The 21,576-nt window shown below is 48.0% G+C and overlaps 1 protein-coding gene across 3 annotated transcripts in view; it reads left to right on the top strand.

The window, feature by feature from the left end:
* Positions 1-21,576, top strand: part of PDE4B (phosphodiesterase 4B) — a 222,865-nt gene that overhangs the window by 111,594 nt on the left and 89,695 nt on the right. Inside the window, exon 1 of one of the 3 annotated variants that reach the window (XM_061469706.1) lies at positions 14,551-15,620. The exons of the other annotated variants lie outside the window; for them this stretch is intronic. Within the exon in view, the coding sequence (XP_061325690.1) occupies positions 15,574-15,620 (47 nt within the window). The 5' untranslated portion in view covers positions 14,551-15,573. Of the gene's footprint in view, positions 1-14,550; positions 15,621-21,576 lie in introns of those variants that run through there. 3 annotated transcript variants of the gene reach the window in all.

The raw sequence follows: 21,576 nt of genomic DNA on the forward strand, positions 1-21,576 counted from the left end.
GACAGAGGCATGGTATTAGGATCCAAAGCAACTCAAAGTAAGTGGATCTTTTCTCTGGGAACAGTAGGGGTTGAGCTGCACTTCTAATGAAGTATTTCTTAGGCAGACAGAGAAGTGTCATTTATCAGCGGTGAATTGCCTGTTGTAGGGGACTAGATCTGTCTCTGAATTTTCTGCTGTTGTGTCAGCTGCTTTCAGAATAGGGAGAGAATTTAATATCTAACCTGCTCTATGTGGGAAAATAGCAGTATATTGAATAGAGCAGCAATAACTGCTGGTCTCCCTGCAGCTGTGAGCGGGGGGCCGGGGGTGTCTGCATAACACCCGTACAATCACACCTTGACATTTGAAAAGGTTATCACTCCTGAGTTAACCACCGCTTCTTGCTTCAAGCAGTGAGACCCCGACACGCTGTGCATAAAGAGTGTTGTACCATGAATGGAGAGGGGTGTTTCACAAACGCCCGCTTATGGTGATTGCAGACTGAGCTAAATCTGTGTCGCTTTGTTGCAGTGCAGGGTTGTAGATTTGCCATCCATCATGGAAATATTGGTAACAGTTCTGCAGTGATCCATTATCCTTCAATTGCTGTATGGGTAACAGAGGAGCACCAAAGCTATGGATGATGTTGTGTGTAGTGTCTGCTGGAGTCCTTCAAATCGTTCTTTCATATCCCAGCCTGGTTTGTGTTGGAAAGGACCTTAAAGCTCCTCCAGCTCCAACCCCTGCCACGGGCAGGGACCCCTTCCACTAGAGCAGCTTGCTCCAAGGCCCTGTGTCCAACCTGGCCTTGAACACTGCCAGGGATGGGGCAGCCACAGCTTCTCTGGGCACCTTGTGCCAGCGCCTCAGCACCCTCACAGGGAAGAAATATAGGCAGAAGGAATTCCTGGTTAACAGGTATGCCAGATTTACTGCTGCTCCTGGTGATATGTGCGGGTCATCTGTGAAAACTGATACCTCCCAAACCCAAATCGTGACAGTTTTACCTAGCTGACTCAGCAGTGGTATCTCCAGGCATTGATTTGTGTGTGATAACACGAAGTGAAATTTAGCCTGAAGTCTCTGTTTCTCCTCTTGCCTTCCCATCACTTAATACTCTCTTTTTTTCCCTAGTACTTCCCCTGTAAATGACCCCACCATAGGTTGCCCTTTGGGCGGTGTTTTAGTCATGAAGAGATTAAACCTCTGTTTCTGGAAGAAGTATATATTCAACATTAAGCCAAATAATCCTTATCCATAAAAGCATTGAAATCCCTTCCCTGTGATTTACCTCTGTTTGTTCAAGTGATTCAACTCACAAGTGTCACGACGCTTCCTTTTATTGAAAATCTCTCTATTTATGGTGGAAAAAAGCCTGCAGTGGAATGTTTAATCAAAAATGTGATGGTCAGAGAATAAATCGCTCTCAGTTTAAAACATTTATACAAGGAAAAGGAAAATCTATCAGCAGCAAGTGAGAGAATCTCCAGAGAGCAGCAAATACAAGTGAAGGGCTGTGAAACAATCTCACTCCCGGGCTCAGTTTTGCTGTATGAAACAAGAAGTTGTGATTTTGTAAATCTTGGGTTTAATGATCCCTTTCCCCAAGCAGCCGAATAATAGAATTTGTCAGAAATACTGTTTTGATGATCTGTTCAGTGCCCAGAAAAAAAACACCCAATAATGTCTAAAAGTATAAAAATTAACAATAGAACTACACATTTATAGAACAAATAATTCTATAATTCTTTAAAAGGCCTTCTGAGGAAAAAATATTGATTTCACAATAGAATTTAATGGATAATACTTTTCCCTTTATCTTTTCAGATAATTATTTTGTAGAATTCAATTGGCACCTTTTTAATTGAAATGAGAAAGAGGTTTTCTGCAATAAAACAACTGAGGGACCATGGAATCACAGAATAGTTAGGGTTGGAAAGGACCTGAAGATCATCCAGTTCCAACCCCCCTGCCATGGGCAGGGACACCTCACACTAAACCAGGTCACCCAAGGCTCTGTCCAACCTGGTCTTAACACTGCCAGGGCTGGAGCATTCACAACCTCCCTGGGCAACCCATTCCAGTGCCTCACCACCCTCACAGGAAAGAACATAAGCAGAATAGAATTGGCCAGTGTAGTTTAGATGAAACCATCCATTTCATTCTAAGTTCCTCAGGCCATATTGCTATTTCTAATGAAAGAATCTACCTCTTTTCTCTTGACTATAGGATTTTGGTTCTTGAGCTCCTTGCATGATGTGGATGTATTTGTTAGGAGCGTAGCATGGAGACCACAGTCACATACATACTTTTTGTGTCTGGCGGGCAAAGTAGAACTGGTGAAAATCCAGAGTAGTTTATTCTTTGGGCCATTCTGTGTTCCGACTCCTGCTCAGTTACATCATAAAATAGACTCATTCATGTTGGAAATGACCTCACCTCCAACCGTTAACCCATCACTGCCACATTCACCACAAAACCATATCCCAAAGCGCCACATTTACACGTCTTTTAAATACCTTCAGGGGTGTGCCCACTTCCCTGGGCAGCCAGTTCCAGTGCTTGACAGCCCTCTTCTTGAAGCCATTTTTCCCAGTACCCAATCTAAACCTCCCCTGGTGCAACTTGAAGCCATTTCTATATGTTTATGAATATAAAGATTTGGAAAGTGGAGGTTTTGAAGACCAGGATACGTGTGTGTTTCTTGATCCCACCGGCTGAAGCAACAATGTCAGCTCTACTAGAAGCGAATCTCTGGTGGCTCAGTATCTTCATGGGGTATGAGAATGGATTTTGCTTCTGACAGCAAAAGCACTATAGCTAACCTGATCAACTAAGGCTTATTGTGCTGAGTTTTATACAGTAGTTTGTTGTAGAGCATACAGTATTCGGCTAAAAGTCGGTGTTAATGATGCTGTTTTGTCCTAGAGCCTGAGTAAAGTACTGACAATGAATATGTGGGTGGTGGTACTTGATAGTGCTTGAGCCTTGTTGGCCAAATGTTTACAACAGGCGCTAACAGTGGGTGGTTATTCAGGGTATTAAAGTCTCCTAAAAGAATAAGTGTTACCTCTTGATTGTTCCGTCACTTAGAATCCCAGCCTGGTTTGTGTTGGAAGAGACCTTAAAGCTCATTCAGCTCCAACCCCTGCCACGGGCAGGGACACCTTCCACTAGAGCAGCTTGCTCCAAGCCCCTGTGTCCAACCTGGCCTTGAACACTGCCAGGGATGGGGCAGCCACAGCTTCTCTGGGCACCCTGTGCCAGCACCTCAGCACCCTCACAGGGAAGAGCTTCTGCCTAAGATCTAACCTGAACTTCCCCTGTTTCAGTTTGAACCCATCACCCCTTGTCCTATCACTGTAGTCCCTGATGAAGAGTCCCTCTCTGGTAACCTTATTATCCCCCTTCAGACACTGGAAGCTGCTATGAGGTCTCCACACAGCTTCTCTTCTCCAGGCTGAACAGCCCTAACTTTCTCAGCCTGTCTTCATACAGGAGGTGCTCCAGCCCCTGAGCATCCTCGTGGCCTCCTCTGGACCTGCTCCAACAGCTCCATGTCCTGCTTATTTTGGGGACCACAGAACTGTACTCAGTTGGAAGTTTTCTTTTAATCCTGGTTGAAGTCCAAGTCTACTCAATTCTTTTAAATGGGTGAAGAATTCAATTTCTCAGTGTAATTCAATGCATTCATTGTTTTTCCTGCTACAAAGCCTTACTCCGCTCATTGAGATCCCTGCATTTTCATTGTGCCCTATTGAGAATAAAATAGTCGTGATTTAACATCTTTCTGGCTAAAAATAGCAAGACCTTGGGCCTCATTACAGAGTTTGCTTTTGCTTGAGACCGTGTGCGATGGAGGTTGAAGCGGTTTGTTTCCAAGGAAACAAATGCACCGCATTTGCCTTCCATTAAATGATTCCTATGAGGAAATGCCATAACCAGGAGAGCAAAGTGTCAGGAGGTAACAGTGCCTTTTGGGGAGCCTTTCTCTGAAACACCTGGGTTCGTGTTTTCCTGAACACAGGAGTGTATTTTCTCCAATCACTATTTGGGTGCATGAAAGAAAGCGGTGGAGTGTCGGTGTCTGAATCCTGGAGTCTTGAGATTCATCAGGCTCAGCGGGGATTCTTTTGTGCAGGTGTGCTATGTGCTCTTGAAAGAATATGCTGTGTTCTAGGGGCATCCTTTATGGTTAAAACAAGGCACCTGCTAATTTATATTGCAGCTCTGCTTCTACAGGTAGCTTTTCTTTTCCACCTTAGATTAGAAGTCAACATCCCTGGCAGTGTTCAAGGCCAGGTTGGACACAGGGGCTTGGAGCAAGCTGCTCTAGTGGAAGGGGTCCCTGCCCGTGGCAGGGGTTGGAACTGGGTGAGCTTTAAGGTCCCTTCAAACCAGACCATTGAATGATGTCTCTACTAGTTTGAGTAGACATATTCGTGGTGGTTCTGTGCCTTGCTACAGGTGTGCTAAAGGCTGCCTTTAACACATGTGATGTGAAAAAGGGCTGAGGAGCACACAGTAGGTGGATGCTTCCTGATTTCTTGCCCTTTTCTCTGAAATACAGTTTTGTCGGGGAAATAGGAGTAATAAAAAATGACCTGAAAATCATAGTAACGGGCAAAAAATTGGGAAACAAGTCCAGAGAAGGGCCACGAGGATGCTCAGGGGCTGGAGCACCTCCTGTATGAAGACAGGCTGAGAAATCTGGGGCTGTTCAGCCTGGAGAAGAGAAGCTGCATGGAGACCTCAGGGCCGCCTTCCAGTATCTGAAGGGGGGCTATAGGGATGCTGGAGAGGGACTCTTCATTAGGGACTGTAGTGACAGGACAAGGGGTAACGGGTTCAAACTGAAACAGGGGAAGTTTAGATTGGATATGAGGAAGAAGTTCTTTCCTGTGAGGGTGGTGAGGCACTGGAATGGGTTGCCCAGGGAGGTTGTGAATGCTCCATCCCTGGCAGTGTTCAAGGCCAGATTGGACACACAGCCTTGGGTGACCTGGTTTAGTGTGAGGTGTCCCTGCTCATGGCAGGGGGGTTGGAACTGGATGATCTTCAGGTCCTTTCCAACCCTAACTAGTCTATGATTCTATGAAACAATGCCAAAGTCCAAAGGTGTTTTCTATGTGTGAGGGTTTCCCCCAAAAGTTTAAACATTTAGGAAGAGCATGTCTTCTCCCTGCTCCTGAGATAGAGATATTTAGAGGGTAGGGAACATAAGTGATAAAGAGTAACAGTTAAATATATACACTCACGCTGCTGCAACATGGACTATTCTGAGATGCATGAGTAAGTCTCTCAAAGGACTTAAACCTCTTCTTGAAACCTGTTCTGGGAATAGTGGGTTTTCATTATATGCCATAGGTCATCCAGGAAGAGCAAGTCCATAGGAAACGTCACTGAGGATGGTGGGAAAGGCTCTAAGGGGCATCTCTGCCGAGAGAGGCAGAACAAGTCTGTCTTTACCAGGTCCTGAACCACATAGAACTGAAATACCTCTCTTTAGCCCTTGTGTCTTTAGCAATGATGGGTTTCTCCCTAGAAAAGCTAGCTTAATCAACTTTACCTATTTGAAATGAATATGGATGTGTTAAATTACGAGCAGTGTCATGTCTCTTTCAAAACATTGCTATGATGCCAGGCTTCAATAAAGTAGATGTATGTTCTCTGTGGGGCTTTGGCAGGGCTCGCCCTCTTGAAGAGCAAGGTCCCCAGTTGCCTGCAAAGCCTTTGCTGGCAAAACTCAGCAATTTCTCCTAGTTCAGAGTGAGCGATGCTTTGGGGATTGTTAAATCCCGAGTCTAATCCCCTGGGAGAAGCTCAAGGCCATTGTGCCCTGGGAATTAGATCGTTAGATGGTTTTCCACTGCTGGTAATAAAGGCAGGAAAAGGAGTGTTGGCACATTCTGTACAGGTATGTGATCTAAACCCCTTCAGTGCGCCTCTAAATGACACATGGATACACATGCTCATGTGAAGCTGATCCTTATGACGCTGTCTCTGTGCTCTGCCAGGAACAGAAATGGATACTCCCCCAAATTCTGTCTGGGTATACCTGTTCTTTAGGAAGACTTAGAGACTTCAAGATTTGTCTGGACAACATGCTGGGACATCTAGTCTAGGTCATTCTTTGCCTAGAAAGATTGGATCAGATGATCCTTAGGATCGCTTCCAGCCCGGGATTCTATGATTCCATGAGGTCCCTTTCCCTGGTGTTTCTTTCTGTCCCTTGTTTCTGTTTTGCCAAGATGATTTCCCACCAGGAAAGAAGTTGGGAAGATGAGAGAGGTGAATTCCTGATATATGTAACTTAATAATAACGGTTCTGAGTATTCAGTGGAAACAAAATAGTCACAGAAGTGTCAAGATGTGTTGCTATCAACGCAGGAAGGACAGCTTTGCAAAGAACACCTCATTTTTATTCAGTCCTACTCCAGATCATCTGTGTTGCACTGCATTTGAGACCTCTTTGCAGGGTGACCCCTATGGTAGGTGTTTGGGTGGATGTTTAAATACCCATCTCATGCATACACTGGTTTAACGGCCACAGGATAACACCAGTATGTGTAAAAGATGTGACTGTATAAAACCAGTGAATGTTGTGGCCGTGAAGCTGGTATCTCCTTGCTAAGGCTTCCAAGTATCTTTCTTCATGTTCACCAACCTCTTTGTTAACCTCTGGTTTCTGTTCCCTTGTTTTCACCTTGCTTGGCCAGTGAAGGATTTGAGTGGGGATCTTCATGCTCCCTGTGCCTAAGGGTTTGCAGCTTCACAGGAACAGAGGCTACAGCTCAGCCAATACAGCAAACCAGGAGAAACCATCCAGCACTCAACACAGTTGCCCAGAGAAGCTGTGACTGCCTCATCCCTGGCAGTGTTCAAGGCCAGGTTGGACACAGGGGCTTGGAGCAAGCTGCTCTAGTGGAAGGTGTCCCTGCCTGTGGCAGGGGGTTGGAACTGGGTGAGCTTTAAGGCCCCTTCCAACCCAAACCATTCCATGATTCATTCTGTGATTCAAACCACCACTGCTTCTTTCATGCCCCCAGGTGAAGGGGATTTAAAACCAGATACCAGCAGAGCCAGGAACACTGAGAGGAGATAGAAGTACCCTCAGCATGTCTAAGCCACCCCAGAGCTCACCCACTTTGGACCTGGTTCAGAGCAAATCCCTGCCATGTGCTGCATGTATTTCACAGTGTGCTTTTGCTCTGAAACAGGCATTTAATCACAGAGCATGGCTTACTCTGTGTAGCTAATGCTGGGGAAGGTTCTGGGATAATGATGGCACAATCACTGGTTTCAGATGATTTAAAAGTGATTCCTGTTCTGATTTTTCACAGTTCGAGCATGCCAAAATCTCCTGGCTTGGATGAATGCATAGAGACACGCGGCTTATTCTGCTGCTGGAAGTTAAAATGAGAGTGATTTCAATATGAAAAAATAACTATTGTCAATACAAGTTACTTCTTTGTTACAGAAATATAAGATATCGTTGAGTGGGGAGTTTCAGTATGCCAAGGAAGTGGTGCATTCACATCTTAACATTGGTGAGTTTTGCCATATTATCTTAGATTTCTTTAGTTCTTCAAAAGGGTCTGAGAAAGTGAAGATTCCCTTCAGGGTTCAGGATATTGTATTGCCTCCTTTAGAGTGAAAGTCAGGGATTGTTGTATTTGATAAAGGTAGATGAAGAGCCTTGTTGCTAGACGTGGAAGCTGTATCAAAGAGATAACAGCTTCTTGGCTGCAACGTTCACTGGTTTTATACATCCTCATCTTTCATACACACTGGTGCTATCCTGTAGCCGTCAAACCAGTGTCTGTGTGACCTAGATGGATATTTAAACATCCACCTGAACGCTTTCCTTTGGGATCAGCACTGGTGGTGACAGGCAGTGCTGGTGGTAGCCATGTCAAGGAGCTGGCAGTGCCCATTTCATGGAGCTGGTTGTGGCCATTTCATGTCCAAACAAGTGCTAAGTGATGGATTTGCAAGCTTCTCCTCATGGGCTTCACCTGCGATCCCATGGCCAGTGGTGGGTGTAAAATACTGGCTTGCAAGGGAGGAAGCATATGGAGAATGTGATTAAATGTTCCTGTGCGTTCTGGGGCTTCCTCCCTGTTGCAAAATCAGATGCAATACAAAATGCTGTAAAATATTTTCATGCAGATGGATTTGCAGTCAAAGGAAACTGTGAGCACGATGGGAGTTAACATGAGGGGAGAGAGCAGAAAGGAGCAATCCGAGTGCCTGAGGAAACTGCTGCTTTCCCTTGTCTCCTGTCAGGAAATAGCTCCTTAAGTACCACACTCCCAAAACGTCATCTGCTTGTTTTAACACAAAATGCCGTGGTGTAAAAATACCCCTTCTTCAGTGGAGGAGATACAAAAGCTGATGCTCCAGAAAGCTGCAGCTGAAAGGGTCCAAGATACACCAATGTAAAGTGTTGAGGGTTATGACCCGTGTTAAAGAGGTAATGCTTCTTTCCATGTATAAATCAGTGCTGGGGATGAGGTCCAGGGAGGCAGCAAGGCTGGTGCTGCTGCATGGTTCCCACCCGCCGCCCCTCTCCTTGTGCTTTACCATATCTACAAATCCGGTTCTGTACGTAGGTGCCTATATTTGGGTCCAGCTCGAGTCTGAAAGCTCCAGGGCCACGTCAGCGCTCCCGGGGGGTTATTACTCATCCAGGAGAAGTCCAGCCTGGCTGTGGGGCTCAGCTTTTCCTTCCTGGCCTGCAGCAGGGAGTGGGAAGTGCAAGAGCGTGCCGGCGTCGGGTGTTTGTTCGGCATCTGCTTTTCCAGATGGCTCCACTGGTGGAGGGAGGACCCAGAGGCACAGCTTGGGAAGCCTCACGATGCTTGGTACGTTACCGCCCAACTGCTCTGGGATGCCTCACTGCTAATTTTTAGTGTGCTGACAGGTGATGATATTCTGATCTTACCAGGTTGAGGAAGGTGATCCTGCCCCTCTACTCTGCTCTAGTGAGACCCCACTTGCAACACTGTGTGCAGTGCTGGTGTCCCCAGAATAAGGACATGAATCTGTTGGAGCAAGTCCGCGAGGATGGTCAGGGGCTGGAGCACCTCCCATATGAAGACAGGATGAGAACATTGGGTATGTTCAGCCTGGAGAAGAGAAGGCTGCGTGGAGACCTCAGAGCAGCCTTCCAGTGTCTGAAGGGGTCTACAAGGATGCTGGAGAGGGACTCTTCATCAGGGACTGCAGTGATAGGACATGGGGTAACGGGTTAAAACTTAAACAGGGGAAGTTTAGATTGGATCTAAGGAAGAAGTTCTTTACTGTGAAGGTGGTGAGGCATTGGAATGGGTTGCCCAGGGAGGTTGTGAATGCTCCATCCCTGGCGGTGTTCAAGGCCAGGTTGGACACAGGGGCTTGGAGCAACCTGCTCTAGTGGAATCTCCATTGCAGAGCATGCAGCTCTCGCATCGTAACAGTGAGCCAGCAACGACGCACCAGACTTACTTGGGTAAGTGGACATTTCTGATAAGATTCCAACAGAAGGTAGCACAGTGAATCAAAACCTGCAGCTGCTCTGCGAATACCGTGATCTTCATAACCATCTCCATGGGGTCTGGGTTCTGGCTTCACTTGCAATCAATTACTGGGAGAGTTTTCGTCTGTTTTATGTCAACAGCATTTATGATGACATCTTTAGAGTGCACATTTTTGGGGAGAGCAGACCAAACCCTCAAAGCTGGGTTCATGCTGTATATAGCAGTGCCTGCACTGAGCAGGTTTCCATCTGGTTTGTATCTTGATCGACAGCTTTACTGCATTTTTAGGGAGCTTTAATTTTATGTTCCACTTTGGCTACTTCCAAACTATAAAGCTTTCACAAACCAATTTGAGGAAGAGATGCTGCAGGGGATGTGAGTTCCCACCGCAGCACGTAATGTGACTAAACCAAAACCTTGCATCATTTATCTGATGGAAACAGAAACTACCAGAAATTATCAGCCTTTATGTTTAAGATGAAATGTATTTGCTCTCAATGCTCCACTTCTTTGGAAATGCAGTTGTTGTAAAACCTTAGTTAGGGAAGAAACACTGATAGCAGCTTTCTGGATGAAACCAAAGGAACTAAAGTGCTGTAACTCCTTGCATGTCTTAGACTCACAGAAAGGTTTGGGTTGGAAAGGAGCTTAAAGCTCATCCAGTTCCTACCCCTGCCACAGGCAGGGACCCATTCCACTAGAGCAGCTTGCTCCAAGCCCCTGTGTCCAACCTGGCCTTGAACACTGCCAGGGATGGGGCAGCCACAGCTTCTCTGGGCACCCTGTGCCAGCGCCTCAGCACCCTCACAGGGAAGAGCTTCTGCCTAAGAGCTCAGCTCAGTCTCCCCTCTGGCAGCTTAAAGCCATTCCCCTTGGCCTGTCCCTACATCCCTTGTCCCAAGCCCCTCTCCAGCTTTCCTGCAGCCCCTTCAGGCACTGGAGCTGCTCTCAGGTCTCCCCTTCAGGAGCCTTCTCTTCTCCAGGCTGCCCCAGCCCAGCTCTCTCAGCCTGGCTCCAGAGCAGAGCTGCTCCAGCCCTCGCAGCATCTCCATGGCCTCCTCTGGCCTCGCTCCAACAGCTCCACGTCCCTCTGGTGCTGCTGCCCCAGAGCTGGATCAGGGCTGCGGGGGGGGGGGGGTCTCCCCAGAGCACAGCAGAGGGGAGGATCCCCTCCCTGAGCTGCTGCTGGCAGGAAGGTGTTGCTCAGAAGTGATGTGTCTGTTTTGAAAAGATGAATGGTCCTGGGGGGCACTTTGGTTTTGCATTGCAGAGGAGACATTCACGCTATATTGAGAGCGCTGCTCCAGAAACTGCAGTTCCCTGCTGCCAAATGACTTTCAGTGACACCATTTTTGGAAGACATAATGTGCTTGTGCCATCTCCTGCCTGTATTTACCCAGAGCTCTGCAGATCGAGTTCAACTTGAGAGTAAGACAATGTAAAGAAGCTCATCCTTCACATTCAGCCCCTTGTAAACACCCACAACACAGGTGTGGGGTCTGCACCAGCTGCAGAGCTGGGGAAAGAACAGCCCAGAACAGTCAAGTTGACAATTAAACAGAGGCATCTGCACTGGCAAGAGATTTCAGTGAGCCTGTCCCTAGTGAATACATACCTGTAATTATGCTGCTATTTTCTGCAGTCCGATGCTTGCCTTATCCTAGACTTGTATTCCTCTGGGGTGTTTGCCATATGCGTCTTGCAGAAGAGTCTCCAGGAGCTCCAGGATGGGTTTTGGAGCTGGTAATTTCCTGGCACACCAATTTACCTGCAGGTTTCAAGCAGCTACAGCTTATTATTTGGTGAATAGAAACCCAAAATTCAAGCTAAAATAGATTATCTTCAAATTGCGGTTGAAGAGCTAATTATTTTGAATGGGTATATGCTTGATGATTGCATTTCTTAAAGAAGTAAGAGCACTGGTATTTAATGTAAGGGTTGGCAAGGCTATGTTCCTGGAGCCCTTGGGTCAGTCCTTGAGCAGCCTATTGAAGAGAAGGAAGGAAATTAGAATCACAGATCAGTATTTCATCATAATGAATCAGTGTGGCCAGAAAGGAAGGACGAAGAGCTCCTGTGAGGCGGAGGAGCTGGTTTGGTGCACAAGCAATCGCATCCTTTGCAAATCAATAGATGGCTTTGTACTGTGCAGTGCAGCCCATGGTGAAAGGTCAATACTCCTCTGCAAAACAGCAAATGAAATACTGGGGGCAGCACTGGAGAAGTTTGTTCCTGAGTTGTTTTCATGCTTTTTGAGCAGGTAGGGAGATGGTGTGTTATCCTGATTATTCATCAAATCCCAGACTGGTTTGTGTTGGAAGGGACCTTAAAGCTCATCCAGTTCCAACCCCTGTCCCAGTCCCAACTCTCCAGGTTTCCTGCAGCCCCTTCAGGCACTGGAGCTGCTCTCAGGTCTCCCCTTCAGGAGCCTTCTCTTCTCCAGGCTGCCCCAGCCCAGCTCTCTCAGCCTGGCTCCAGAGCAGAGCTGCTCCAGCCCTCGCAGCAGCTCCATGGCCTCCTCTGGCCTCGCTCCACTATTTCACTTTTAACAACTTGGAGGAAGACAAAATATTCTTCTAAGTATAGTTAGTGTTGGATTTATTTATTTATCTGGGGTGAACCCCCGGTATCCTCTTGCAGTTGTTGAGGGTCTTTAACCTGGAAAGAGGCAGAATCCAATGTGTGTACTCTTCCCAAATGTGCTGCACTTCTGGTTTATCTCAAGATATCCACAATATCAGCTGTGTTTTTTTCCAGGCTGCTCTATCTGTGCCTTTTGAGGCCAGAGAACATTCCTGAGCCTTCACAGCAACCTGCTGTTGATGGAGGGGATGAAGGTAACGAAGTGCTGAAGGGCCTGGAGTGTTTCAAGGCAGCACGATAAGGGGCCGGCTGCGCAATAGCTGCGTTCTGTAACTCCTCTGAAAGATGTGGATTAAAAAAGGTTACATGGTGCTTTTGCAGCAAGAAATGGGTTTGGAAAGCAATTTTTCACACCATATTTGATGTTTTTTCTTAATGGAAAACTTCATTGGTAGAACATTGGCATTGGGGCTGCCAGGCTGGACCAATGGGACTTTGACTCATCGTTAGGAGGGCTTGCAAAGCCATTTTAGCCTCTCATTAATATACATACTAAATATGTAAATGTGGCACCCAGTGGATAAGGACCAAAATGCACAACTTGATGATCTTCTGAAGTGTGTAGGAGTGGAGGCAGGGCACTCAGCAGTGCTTGGACCCAGGAGTGAGGTGCAAGCGGGTTCTGATCATAGCTCTGAGAGCTATATTCGTTTCTGTCATGTTGATACTGCAATTGCTACTCTTGCACTTGAGTCTTTAGTGGGGGATAATTATTCAACTGTCTGAGAAGCTATAGGAGAAAAACCCAAGAGAACGACTTATTATCCTTCCCACCAGCCACTGTTTGATTACTGCTATGTTCCCTGCAATTATCCACATCAAGTTCAGGATGCTCGAGGAAGGGAAAGGTTGGAAACGTGATGGGAGATACCACACAAATGGGAGCAGGGAGGGAAGATGCAAGATCTCAGTGTGGTAGTGCATGAAAAGGCCTGTTACCAAATTAGCAGTGAATTGATTTTGTCTTTTTCACCGAGAAGAAGAGAGTTGAAGGCCAACGTGGTGGACTTGCTATTGGAGAGGGTGTTTTTTCCCAGGTATGGGGCTGGAAGACACAGCTGTTTTAAACCTCATAACATCTAATGTACCAGGCTGAGAGGTGGGGAAAAGCTCAAAGGGCAGAACCAAGAGGAGGACATTAAACAGGAATTTCTTTGAGTCACATGCAATCCTGAGAGTTTTCAACTTATTGGGTGCAGGTGGGAGGAGATGCCCGTGGGGTGATGGGTGGGAGGTTTTGAAGGGTGACAGTGGTTTGTTGCTTCCCAAGCCCACGGTGTTGGCATGTCCATTGGGAATGGCCCTTAGGTTTGGGCTAAGCTGATTATGTGGAACCTGTTGTACCAGTATGATCTGCAGGCTGCGTTGAAGATGGGCATGTGTCTGTAATATTTATCTCCATCCATGTGTGTTTGTGGGACCTTTTCATAGATGAGATGCATTTTTCTGTGGTCTGTGCTGATTTGAAAGCAAAATTAGTTGCCACCACGTGTGAAACTGGCTCCTTTCAAACCAAAGTGGAGGTGCAACAAAGGAAATGAGAGCCACAAACTGGTCCATAGAATCCCAGCCTGGTTTGGGTTGGAAGGGACCTTAAAGCTCATCCAGCTCCAGCCCCCTGCCACTGGCAGGGACACCTTCCACTAGAGCAGCTGGCTCCAAGTCCCTGTGTCCAACCTGCCCTTGGGATTTGAGATCTTAACTACTGTGCCAGTTACTCCCCTTTCCAGTTCAGTCTCAGCTGCAAGGCAGGGTGATCTGGTGGGATTCAGGTCTCAGTTTATGGAGAGGCTCCTTGAGCCATGGTTTTGATCCCCCTCTCCGTGCCTCGCAGTGCTGGGCTCTGGTGTTGTCCCCTCCTGCTGCTTTGGGAACCTCCTCTCTGGGGGTGGGGAACATTCTGCATCACTTATGACTGATGAAATGTAAACCCCACTTCTACGTCACCTATAGGAAGCCCATTTATACATGTTTGCTTATTTGATTTCAGCCCATGATCAAATCCCTTCCTGTTGGTTGTCAAGGTGAAACGTCCGGACACTTCAGCGGGAGGGAGGAATAAATCCAGTAAATGGAAAATCTGCTTGCACACACTGCGCATTTCTTGACATTGAACTTCTTGCTTCCCAAGCAGAAGGCAGCACAGCTCACATTCCAGCATCATTCCCTAACCCCCCATCCTTACCCCTGCGTTCGGGTGGGCAGCGGTGCTGCCCGGGCAGGCATGTGTCAGCAGATTCCCTTTCGGCATTCCCAAGCCATCGCAGCGCTGCTGCTGGAAGCGCTTTTACATCCTCCTTTCTTTCAGCGTCCCTTTGTCCTTACATCCCCTCCCTGTGCTCCGGAGCGCCGGCGGCAGCGGGTGCGTGGCGGGGGGCCGGCGGCCAAGCCCCGGGCTGCGCTCCTGCGGAAAAGCCCTTATTCCAGGAGCCGCTCCGCGTTCCCACCACCCACCCCCTGACGTCTGGATGCACCAGGGAGCTGTGCCGGGTTTGATGTTTAGCGGCGGGATTTAGATGTAAATCTTGTAAAATTCCATTTTATGCAGACACACAAATCGGCTCCGGCTCAAAGGCTCGGGGGGAGCTGCAGCTGCGGAGATACCTGCTCCGAGGATCTTCCTGCAGGCAGAGCACCTCTCCAGCCGGGCACAGGGAGGGCTGGATGGGCAGCTAGGGATCCCATCCAGAAACACAGCCCCGTCCCTGTGCGGCGGGAGTGACGCAGAGCACAGCCCTGCTCCTGCAGTGACCCCTTGCAGGGAGCTTGCAACCCGCTGAGAGCATCGCTGTTTCTTCTGCTTTGGTGGGATGGATGAGCCAGGCCTTTTGCCACGGGGACGGGCTCCCTCCTGCCTGTAACGTGGACAGGGAGCTGGGTCCCTGTTTTCACCCCGGGAATACCATCTCTCACATCCACGGAGCGCAGGAGGGAAGCGAGAGCGGAGTTTCTGCAGCGTCAGAAAACTTTGATTCATCTGCGAAGGTGGTGAATGAACGAGGGATGTGACCTGGAAAGGATCAACAGGAAAATGGGGATGTTTCTCCAGCTTGGAAAAGGCTTGCTTTTCCCCCCCTCGCCGTCTCAGGATCACTGGAAGGGATTATACAAATGAGAGCAGGAAACTGCAGTCAGGGCTTTGCCAGAAATAGATGATTTTGTCTTTTTCTTCTTGATGGCAGTGAAGAAATATGGGAGTCCGTAGAGGCTGCTCCACAGGCACCCTCACGTTCTGATTGCCAGGTCATTTGCGTTCGTTTCTAAAGTGCCATCCACCCTGCGATGGGAATTGGCATGTAACCACAGAGAATAAAAACTCCTGGGAGCAGCTCCGTGCCACTGGTAGAACTTCGGAAGGAAGTTTGGGATCAGTGGGAAATGTGCTGACTCCTTTCGGACGAGCGGAAGAGAAGCAGCATCGTGGAAGATGTTGAATGTTAATTTTTTACCTAATCGCCGTCACTCGTGGATTTGGTGAGTATCGTTTGGGTTTGGCCCCATCAGAGTAGTCATGGTGGGCAAAAGAGCTTGGAAATGTGTGATTTTACCTCTGCCAAAAAGCCATGTTCAATGGAAACGCGGATAAGGATGCGCGCGTTCCTCCAGCTGCAGAATCTCAGGGTGTTTGCGGGATGTTTTCTGTTTCTCTGTCTTTCCTGGTGGGATTTGGGTCTCACAATGCACCCTCACAACTGGGGTGTGGAAAAAGGGTGGGGAATGTTGTCTTGCACTTCATTATTTTCGCTACAAGGTGTGTATGGGCATACATTTTCATTTGACGAAGTAATGAGGCACTGAAGCAACTTCTCACTTGGGTGGTTTCATGGTGTTACCTCGGCACCTTCCCCAGCCTGTTGGCAACTCCAGCTGCATTCTAAGAAGCAGCCAGGGCTGCTGCTGCTGTTGCCTCTGCTCGGAGCTGTGGTGTTGGGATGGGGGGATGTGAAGGGAACTCCAGAGGCACATCCCACAGCAGGAACTGAGTCTGAGACTGCACTGAAACGGGCTTCCCTTTCCTAGGAGGTCAGGTATGAAGTCATTGGATAGTGTGATATCCATGGATTGTAATCTGTAATCTATATGTGGCTTCATAATCTACAATCTGTGATTATAGATAATCTGTGTAGTCTATACAGCATCTTGTGAGAATATTCAATATAGAGAGAATTTTCTATTCTAGATATTCAAGTATATTCTGTATAGTTACATATTTTTGCATAGAATTTATTCTGTGTAATCTTATTATTGCTTATGATGATTTAATTGTAGCTTCCTCTGTGTTAGGCTCTGAGATGAACCTATAGCTTAGGGTTTTCTAGGTATTAAATTGTAGATCTTAGTACAGATGTCAAGGTTCTGAGTCTCTGAATGGTGTTGTAAAGACAGAGAGGTAGTTTTCCTTCTCCAGATCTAGTCTGGTCATTGAGAAGAGCTGTGTGTTGTGGTGCAGGGCAGGAGAATAGAAAGGTAAATATTTAGAGGAGAAGAGAAGTGCATCATTGGGTTATTGGCAGACCTCTGGTTAAAGCACCTGGTAAGAAAGGAAGGAACAGAAGTCCATAGAGGCACTGAGGCAGCAAGATGGGAAAGGGAAGAGAGTCCCACCAGGGAAGTTCTCCATGTGAAGTGCTGTGTGTCCTCCCTTCCCAAGGGCCGGTTCATGTTGGTCTTAATTAGAAACCCAATGGTGTCTGTCATTACAGTGCATAAACATCAGGGCTGTGTCTTCATAGAATCACAGAATAGTTAGGGTTGGAAAGGACCTAAGATCACCCAGTTCCAACCCCCCTGTCATGGGCAGGGACACCTCACACTAAACCAGGTCACCCAAGGCTCTGTCCAGCCTGGACTTGAACACTGCCAGGGATGGAGCATTCACAACCTCCCTGGGCAACCCATTCCAGTGCCTCACCACCCTCACAGGAAAGAATTTCCTCCTTAGATCCAATCTAAACTTCCACACTGATCTATTGACAGCTGACATGAGGAGGATTGCTCTGTCCCTGCTGCGCTGTGGGTTGGGATGGACGTTGAGGTCGTTCTCCTTCCTGCTGCCGGCTGTTCCAGCCCAAGGGAGCACAGTGGTGGCACGGTGCTGCCCAACACCCTCTGCCCTTCTGAAGGACACACTTGACATGTGTCACCTCACTGGTTGTCATGGCTGTTACATGCTCAGGAGGGCAACGGGTGTTGGCAGCACGGGTTCCTACCCAGCCAGAGTGGTCCACTCAGGTGGCTGTGCTCATGACCTGACCATGCAGCTCTTGCGTTCCCTCCCAAGCAGATGTAATGCTGCAGAGAAGCAAGGACCATGTCATCCAGGTGTCAGATGTCCAATTGCTGTGCAACGCGTTGTCGTGTCAGACAAGCACGTTACTGGTATTTGGCATCTTTGTACCAGAATAGTTCAGTTTCTCCATACACAGATTTATAGTAGGGGAGATTGAGATGAGCTTTTAGGCAGATTTAAAAGGAGAGGATAGGGGTTATCCTATATAAATTCACTACCTGAGCAGAGGTGGAAATACAGCATGTCCTTTACCCCATGTTGGTCTAGTTACAGGCTGAGTCTGGCTAATCACAGTGTTCATGACCACCTGGTTACTTGTTCAGGGCCTGTGTTGTGGCTAAGATCCAGTGCCAGCCTTCTGCACTGTACCCTCAGGCACTTTGTTCCTCTGCAGTAAGTTCTTGGTCCTCTTCTGAGCTCTTTCCTTTCCACCACTCATGAGCAAGCTCTTGAACTAAACTCTAAGAGAAAAACTGTGGTGGAAGCACAAGTGTTCCCCAACCTGAACTACCCAAAGTGTGTTCATGACATGAAAGAAATCAGCTTTTCCCATTTCCAGCCCTTCAAGTCACTTGATTCAAGCTGAGATGTTTGCCAGTGGATGAGGCTGGGAGTATTTCCATCCTGTGGTACCATACGTACTGACGGATTTATAACTTGAGTTTGAAGTCCTCAGGTTTTGCTCTGGGAGTTAGCACTTGCCAATATCACGGGTATAAATCAGCCCTTCCTTCGCATTGTCTTGTTTTAGTTTGGCTTAGCTGTGACTTGAGATATACTTAGAACAATTTGGTTGTCTTCATGTATTAATTCAGTGGCCTTCTATGAATAGGCGGTATCTCAACAAAGAAGTGATTTGTATGCAGAGGGTAGGTTTGAGAGACAGAACTCAGAGATCTGTAGGCACAGTTTAGAAAGAGGAGGCCAAATATTTCTCTTGTGCTCGCAAATGGCTGTAGGAAGCATAAAGAATCTGTTGTTGAGATGTGTCTGCAGCAAAGTCAATGCCTGGCTGGAATAGGGGCTTTAACAATCAAATCATGGGCATTTAATTGGGTCTGAGGAGCACAGTGTTTGCTTTCCCTGTGTGAGGAGATGGTAACGGAGGGATTCTGGTGGAGGAATGGTGCTTGGTATTTAGTGACCTTTCCCTTCTCTTCATGCTCTATCCTTTCAAGTTGTTTCTGGCTGTATTTTCATGCTGGTCTTGCGAGGTAGAAGATGAGAGTTTGAACATTTGAGGCTGCTCTGGTCGTATCTACATGACCTCATATTTACATTCATTAGCTTAATTTCCTGTGAAATAATCTATGTAACTTTATTTGGGAGGGAAACTCCTTTTAGCTAAGTCCATGTATATCTGTGTTCTTCCCTGTGAGGGTGCTGGGGCACTGGCACAGGGCGTCCAGAGAAGCTGTGGCTGCCCCATCCCTGGCAGTGTTCAAGGCCAGGTTGGACACAGGGGCTTGGAGCAAGCTGCTCTAGTGGAAGGTGTCCCTGCCCGTGGCAGGGGTTGGAGCTGGAGGAGCTTTAAGGTCCCTTCCAACCCAAATCATGTGTGGTGCTAGAGTCATGTCCCTGCAGGCCTTTGTCCAAAGCCCCTCTACCAGGTTTCTTGAGGCCCCTTTAGGTGATGCTGCCTGGCTCTGCAGACAACTGCTGTGCAGAGCACTCCTGTGCTGTGCCGGGTTTAATATCCTGGATGAGAAGGCCTGGATAAACCGGGACAACTCCTTGATAAACCCAAAGTGCTGTGAAACGGGCACATGTGGCTTCACAGTGCGCAGTGGGAATTCATCAGCTCAGTGTCGTGGGTCGATTTCTCACTGAGAAAATTGATTCATGTTTAACAGCCAGACTGGTAGAATTAACACGTTTTCATATGCTTCCCTTAAAAAATAAAAGCTAAGGAAGCTAAACTGCAAGGAAAGGCTTGTGGCTGTTTTATTTTCTAGGATTTATAGGGAGAGCTACATCAAAAAGCGAACAGAACCATACAAATAACAGGGCAAAGGGGGAATAGAGCCTCTAAAATGATTGTTAAATCCCTTTATAAGCCAAGCAAAGATTTGGTTAGTTGAACTTTGGTTGCTGGAATTCTGTATTTTCTCCCCCAAAATGAAACATCCAGAATTCTGTAATGCATTTCAGGCATTAAGTCCTTTGCCACCTGCATTTTCTAACGCCACATCCTTTGTTAGTTGCACTGAACAGGAATACATGTGTGTATTCTGCAGGTGCCGGGGAGCTTTTGCTGCAGGCAGGGTGAAGCAGCCCTGCTGTGCTGCAGTGTGATGGATGGTGTCTGTCTGAGAGCAGCAGCAGAGCCGGGCAGGCTGGGAGCGGAGCTGCTGCTGCTCTGATTTCAGTGTCCCATTGACGTCACTGGGAGGTTTCAAACGAGCCCAGTATGTCAAGAGAACTTGCACAGAGATGAAACAATGAAAAACTGGGAGCAGGAATAACAACGAGGTTTCCCCCCCCTTGGGGATCCTTTCCTGGTTTGTTCTGGTTTCGCACCCGTTATCTGCTTGCTGTTTAAATACATAAAACTGCAGTTCTAATGAACCCTGAGGCTCATCCCTGACAAACTGAACGACAGAAAGGCTGAGAAAGGGGGGGGCTGCAGGAGGAGACCCGCTGCTGTTACCTGCTGCATCCAGCCTCGTCTGCCCCAGACTGCTGTACTGATGGCAGTGAGTTTGCCGGGTGCCTGCACGCACCAGCTGCAGCCCCGAGCTCGGTGATGCTGTGGCTAGGGCAGGTACACCAGCTGAAATGGAGCGTGGCTCATTGGAGCACTGCCCTGCTGAGAGGTACCAGCACCTCCGCCCCGACGGCTGCTCTGTTCCTCCCAAGGTGACTGAATGGCTTTTAAACTGTCTTTCAGTCTGTTTAGAATGTCATGTTACAACACACAAAATAAACATGCTATTAATGTTGTTATATTATGTGGAACAGTAGCATTTTGTGTTCTGTGTTATAAACTGCAGATCTTTCTTTTGTATATGGTTGCCCCCAAAATGACAAAGCAAAGATAGCTCATTGTGAACCAGAGGGTGAGCAGTACAAGGTTCAAGACAGCAGCTGAGTGCTGACATAAATCGTAGAATCCCAGCCTGGTTTGTGTTGGAAGGGACCTTAAAGCTCCTCCAGCTCCAAACCCTGCCATGGGCAGGGACCCCTTCCACCAGAGTAGCTTGCTCCAAACCCCTGTGTCCAACCTGGCCTTGAACACTGCCAGGGATGGGGCAGCCACAGCTTCTCTGGGCACCCTGTACCAGCGCCTCAGCACCCTCACAGGGAAGAGCTTCTGCCTAAGAGCTCATCTCAGTCTCCCCTCTGGCAGCTTAAAGCCATTCCCCTTGGCCTGTCCCTACATCCCTTGTCCCAAGCCCCTCTCCAGCTTTCCTGCAGCCCCTTCAGGCACTGGAGCTGCTCTCAGGTCTTCCCTTCAGGAGTCTTCTCTTCTCCAGGCTGCCCCAGCCCAGCTCTCTCAGCCTGGCTCCAGAGCAGAGCTGCTCCAGCCCTCGCAGCATCTCCATGGCCTCCTCTGGCCTCGCTCCAGCAGCTCCACGTCCCTCTTGTGCTGCTGCCCCAGAGCTGGATCAGGGCTGCAGGGGGGGTCTCCCCAGAGCGCAGCAGAGGGGCAGGATCCCCTCCCTGAGCTGCTGCTCACGCTCTGGGGGTGCAGCCCAGCACACGGGGGGGTTCTGGGCTCAAGCGCACTGAAGCTGGGTCATGGAACAAACCCCAGGTCAGTAGGAACCCAAAATTCCACATATTCCTTCTGCAGGATCCAGATTTCAAACCCTGTTTTCATTGTGTTATTCACTGTATCCGCTAACTGCCCAGAGGTTGACTTCTCTTCCAGTCAGTTTGTAGCTGAAAGAAATCTTTATCCCAGTTATTAACCTCTGTTAAAGAGGTTTATGTAGGAAATCCCAATAAAGCTTTAGAAACAAGAATCTGCATTCCTAAGCCTGCTAAGATACAAGAGTGGGAAAAGCCCCAGAACTTCTTGGAACTGGTGAGACCCATTTTTGCATTCCCCGGAGCAGTGGCTCATGGAGCAGTGGCTGAATGCCCAGCATCTCTGCAGGGGCATCCCACAGCATGCACCCAAAGCCTGGGTCCAGA

The sequence above is a fragment of the Pezoporus flaviventris genome, unplaced genomic scaffold (assembly GCF_033815535.1).
Source record: "Pezoporus flaviventris isolate CSIRO_AGI_PZ_B2104156 unplaced genomic scaffold, CSIRO_AGI_Pfla_v1 ptg000059l, whole genome shotgun sequence".
NCBI lineage: Eukaryota > Metazoa > Chordata > Aves > Psittaciformes > Psittacidae > Pezoporus > Pezoporus flaviventris.